At 40.8% G+C, this 5000-nt stretch overlaps 2 protein-coding genes across 3 annotated transcripts in view; one reads left to right on the forward strand and one right to left on the reverse strand.

Annotated features, from left to right (window-relative positions):
• Positions 1-73: 73 nt before the first annotated feature.
• On the reverse strand, positions 74-2595 carry LOC125032820 (intraflagellar transport protein 57 homolog). Its single transcript, XM_047624206.1, has 5 exons — positions 2307-2595; positions 1446-1617; positions 1170-1332; positions 823-941; positions 74-287 (listed from the first exon to the last, which is right to left on the reverse strand). Exons 2-5 carry the CDS (start codon positions 1607-1609, stop codon positions 74-76), a joined length of 660 nt encoding a protein of 219 aa, XP_047480162.1. The 5' UTR covers positions 1610-1617; positions 2307-2595.
• A 22-nt stretch (positions 2596-2617) lies between these two features.
• The window catches only part of LOC125032771 (coiled-coil domain-containing protein 39-like), an 11057-nt gene continuing 8674 nt past the window's right edge, over positions 2618-5000 (forward strand). The window contains exons 1-2 of one of the 2 annotated variants that reach the window (XM_047624115.1): positions 2618-2882; positions 4593-4818. In XM_047624115.1, coding sequence (XP_047480071.1) covers positions 4612-4818 — 207 coding nt within the window. In that variant the 5' untranslated portion in view covers positions 2618-2882; positions 4593-4611. The remainder of the gene's footprint in view (positions 2883-4592; positions 4819-5000) is intronic. The other variant, XM_047624114.1, reaches the window with a different exon arrangement.

Genomic DNA, 5000 nt, shown 5'->3' on the forward strand with positions numbered 1-5000 from the left:
ACAATGCTACACAACATAAACTATTCATAATGAAAAGCCCTCTATACTGGATCAGTGTCTCACATATTTAAATTTATTTCCTTGATATAGCAAGTGCACAGTGCACAATTCTGACCTTCTGTTTAGTAAAATCTTTCAAATCGTCCATGTGCATAATATTTTCTTCTTCCTCTTCTTCATCTTCAAAGTCTGCCATCATTTCTTCCTCCACTTTGTCTAGTGTGAGTTCTGCTTCGTCTTCTACGTCTCCATCATCTCCGCCAGTGTCCTCTGTAGGGTACTCTGGCCTGAAATTTTGGAGATTAGAATAACTGGATGAACTTCAGATTCTGGATTGAAAAGAATTTTATTATAGTGTTCAAATATTAGAGTATATCTAATATTCTGTTTGATTATACCACAATAATGCAACCAGCACACACACACATAAACATCTTTCTATCAATCTATTGTGTGTGTGTGTGTGTGTGTGTGTGTGTGTGTGTGTGTGTGTGTGTGTGTGTGTGTGTGTGTGTGTGTGTGTGTGTGTGTGTGTGTGTGTGTGTGTAATCCTGAGACAAATATTTAATTGTATTTAATTAAATATTTATTGATAACAGTTATTTTAATTAGTCATCTAAAATAGGATGGAACAGGTATCTTGAACACTTATTCTTTGTCCATTAAAATACAAGTTCTGTGTACATATATATATTTATTGTGAAAGTGGCTCTGTGTAAATATGTTCATGTGTTTCTGTCAGTGTATATATGTGTCTATTTTTATTAGACTAAAGAACTATGACTATGTTCAAGTATTAATTGAAACATAAATATCACTTACTTCTTCCATGCAAAACTGGCTGTTTTCAGTGCAAAATCAGCAAGCCGGTCGAGAACAAAAATAACATGCTCTCCAAAGCCAGTCTTTAACTTGCTTGGTGGGAAATCAACAGTAACACCCTAAACATAAAGATTGTATAAGACCTTAGCATTGAATATGTTAGATATTCATGGAATCATATCGCTTTATTTGAAAAAATATTGATCATTCAGTTAGTCTTCATATCAGCATATAACAGTGTAGAACCATTCAACAAATGAGACTTTTGAGCAGAATAATAGATCTGAATTGTATGATAGAGGCACAAGCTTGCTATATCATTAAAAAAATATGAGTAACTTTCACACCAATTGTCTGAGATGGTCAAGAATGCTTGACACTGTAGAGTTGGGATCATCATATTCCTGAGGTGGTTCCATGCTTCTCCCTGTCTTCCGTATCAACCAGGCACTGAGTGACGTAAAAAGGTAGAACTGCTCACCAGGATTTGTTACAATAGCAAAATAATGTCTGGAAAAAGAACAAATCTTCAGGTTACTGATATTTATTGTAAGTTCTCATTATCTAATCCTAAAATGTTTAATTACCTAGAGCTATCCTTCACGCTTAGCTGATCAACATACCTGTTAACTGGCTTCATACGATGTTCTTGTAAAAATTCTTTGTCATAATTTAGAAGCTTGAGCTTATCAAGAAGATCGTCCATGACCACAAAAGGCATATATGCAAGTCCTGGGCCACCATCCAGCTCCTCTGTTTCCTCTTCGGGTCCTCGACGAGCACTCATTATTGTTTCTGGGGAGGTGTAACTATTAATCTGGGCAAATGTAGAGAAAACACCTGTCTGTTGTATTGCTCTGACAGAGGCTAGCAAACCTCCATCATGTATGTATTATGGCAAAACAGAATTTGTAGATCTCCCTAGCAAATTATTGTCAAATAAAGGAACAAGTCCAAACTCTATCTTGCCAGAACTTAAGATTTTTTGGCCTTTGCTAGAAGGGAGGTCTTGGTAATTATTTGACACTGTGCCACTTTTATGTCAGAATTCAGACTGCAAGCCAACCATCACAGATCATAGAAAATTTATCTGATTATTATTATCTCTAAATGAATAGAGCAAAAATCAGCAGACAATATTGTTAGTTTTTATTTAAAATTATGACATAGAATAAATATTTTACTGTTAGAATATACTCATTACATTATTTCTATTAAAGATTTCCATATCTTTTATCCATAAGTTCATATTTAATGCCCTACAGTTATGAAAAGTCCAGATTTAATATTTGGGAAATTTTCTTCATCAATTAATGAATCAATTTAAATGCAATAGTTCATCAGTTTTATCTTATAAACTACACTGATTCTGGGTGTTGAAAATGCTGCTGAAGATTCATGAGAATATTACAAAAAAATAGAACATCAATTTTTCTCTTAGAACATTTAGTAACCTTCACGATTATAATATATCATCAACTTACTGGTTTGAGCCTGCTTGGTGTGTTAAATGTGACAGGAATATGCAAAAACAACTTTCTTCTTCTTCTTATGCCTATATTCCCTGGATCTTGTTTCTTTGAATCTCCTTTCTGTTGTTTGAAGGTTTTAAAAACTACTTCTTCTTCTTCTTCTTCTTTTAAAGGGTTTTAGACATCTTATGCCTATATTCCCTGGATCTTGCTTCTTTGAATCTCCTTTCTGTTGTCTGAAGGTTTTTAAAACTACTTTACGGCCGCGGTGTTTTCCCGAGAGTTCTTTGCGCAGGAATGTGTTTACATTTGGTTGTCATGGAGACGCGTCAAGCGATCAGCTGATTTTGCGTTGGGGCACGGTACTCGTCAAAGTGCTAATGATATACGTATCATATCAATAGTACTGAGAATATCACAAACTATTTGCAGAATTGATGCATTTACATTCTGCAGAATAGGAAATGTATAATTCATTGTCAACAGATAAGCCGAAGTATTTCACGAATGTGCTACAGGCCTATTGACCCATCCAGGTGATATGCAAAGCAGGTATCATCGCAAGTCATAGCTTCAGAAACTCCACTGGTAAGTCCACACAATCGGAGTTACAGCAAAAATTATACTACCTACCCACCTGTCTACTTACATACCTGTCTATGCTATCTACCCAACTTTCTATCTACCAACCGATCTACCTGTTTACCCACTTACCTACCTACATACCTACCTTTAATTTAATTAAAATTTACCTACCTACCTACCGATCTACCTGTTTACCCACTCACCTACCTACCTACCTACCTTTAATTTATTTTAAATTTACCTACCTACCTACCCAACTACTTACATACCCACATATCTACTTACCCATCTATCTTCCTACCCACCTACTTACCTACCCATCTGCCTGCCTGCCTGCCTATCCATCCACCTACCAAACTACCTACCCACCTGTCTACCAACCTATCTATCTGTCTACTTACCCACTTATCTACCAACCTACCTACCTACCTACCTACCTACCTACCTACCTACCTACCTACCTACCTACCTACCTACCTTCCTACAACTACCTACTACCTACTACTACTACTACCTACCTACAACCTACCTAACTACTACCTACCTACTACCACTACGACCTACCAACCAATCCACCTATCAAACTACCTACCACCTGTCTACCAACCTCCTATCTGTCTACTACCTACCTACCTACTATTTATCCCCTCTCCTCCTCCTCCCTCTCCCTCCTCCCTCTCCCTATCCCTCTCCCTCTCCCTCTCTCCTCTCTCTCTGTCCTCTCCCTCCTCTCTCTCTCTCTCTGTCTCTCTCTCTCTCTCTCTCTCTCTGTCTCTGCTCTGTCTCTCTGGTCTCTGTCTCTGCTCTGTCTCTCTCTGTCTCTGTCTCTGTCTCTTCTCTCTGTCTCTGTCTCAGTCTCTGTCTCTGTCTCAGTCTCTTTCTCTGTCTATCTCTCTCTCTCTCTCTCTCTCTCTCTCTCTCTCTCTCTCTCTCTGTCCTCTCTCTCTCTCTCTCTCTGTGTCTCTCTCTCTCTGTGTCCTCTCTCTCTCTGTTGTCTCTCTCTCTCTGGGTCTCTCTCTCTCTGTGTGTCTCTCTCTCTCTGTGTGTCTCTCTCTCTCTGTCTCTCTCTCTCTCTCTCTCTCTCTCTCTCTCTCTCTCTCTCTCTCTCTCTCTCTCTCTCTCTCTCTCTCTCTCTCTCTCTCTCTCTCTCTCTCTGTCTCTGTCTCTGTCTCTGTCTCTGTCTCTGTCTCTGTCTCTGTCTCTCTCTGTCTCTCTCTGTCTCTCTCTCTGTCTCTCTCTGTCTCTCTCTGTCTCTCTCTCTCTCTCTCTCTCTCTCTCTCTCTCTCTCTCTCTCTCTCTCTCTCTCCTCTCTCTCTCTCTCCTCTCTCTCTCTCTCCCTCTCTCCCTCTCCTCTCTCCCTCTCTCCCTCTCCCTCTCCCCTCTCCCTCTCCCTCTCCCTCTCTCTCCCTCTCTCCCTCTCTCCCTCTCTCCCTCTCTCCCTCTCCTCTCTCTCCCTCTCTCCCTCTCCCTCTCCCTCTCCCTCTCCCTCTCCCTCTCCCTCTCCCTCTCCCTCTCCCACTCCCTCTCCCTCTCCCTCTCCCTCTCCCTCTCCCTCTCCCTCTCCCTCTCCCTCCCTCCCTCCCTCCCTCCCTCCCTCCCTCCCTCCCCCTCCCCTCCCTCCCTCCCCCTCCCTCCCTCCCTCTTTCTGTCTCTCCCTCTCTTGCCCACATCCTCATGCATGTAATTATTAAATTTTTCTTGCTTTCTTTCTAGGTTCATTATAAAAGGAGACATGGAGGCTGCCTTGGAGAAAGCCCTGGCAAATCCAGGCTTGGGTGTGCTCCTGCTGGATGAAAGAAATCGCGGCCTTGCAGAGGATGTGGAGAAACTGCGTCAAGAAGTATCTCGTAGTGATGATACTTGGAAATTAGAAAATGACACCAGGCGCAGAAATGCTGAGTACTTATCAGACATGACACAAATGTTAGATAACATCCAGGTAATGATATGGATTATGAAGACTGAAGATAAAATATATAATTATATATATGTGTGTGTGTGTGTGTGTGTGTGTGTGTGTGTGTGTGTGTGTGTGTGTGTGTGTGTGTGTGTGTGTGTGTGTGTGTGTGTGTGTACATATAATTGAATCTCTTACAATGGGATATCCAAGGGGATATGCCA

The sequence above is a fragment of the Penaeus chinensis genome, chromosome 15, assembly GCF_019202785.1.
Source record: "Penaeus chinensis breed Huanghai No. 1 chromosome 15, ASM1920278v2, whole genome shotgun sequence".
In the NCBI taxonomy this organism is placed as follows: Eukaryota; Metazoa; Arthropoda; class Malacostraca; order Decapoda; family Penaeidae; genus Penaeus; species Penaeus chinensis.

Bases quoted from the DNA above. Each gene is read 5' to 3' on its own strand.
- LOC125032820 (XM_047624206.1), bottom strand. From the start codon at position 1,609: ATGAGTGCTCGTCGAGGACCCGAAGAGGAAACAGAGGAGCTGGATGGT. The intron at 1,333-1,445 runs GTATGTTGATCA...TTCTTTTTCCAG, and splicing joins CGTATGAAGCCAGTTAACAG to ACATTATTTTGCTATTGTAA. The intron at 288-822 runs GTAAGTGATATT...CCAAAATTTCAG, and splicing joins GCCAGTTTTGCATGGAAGAA to GCCAGAGTACCCTACAGAGG.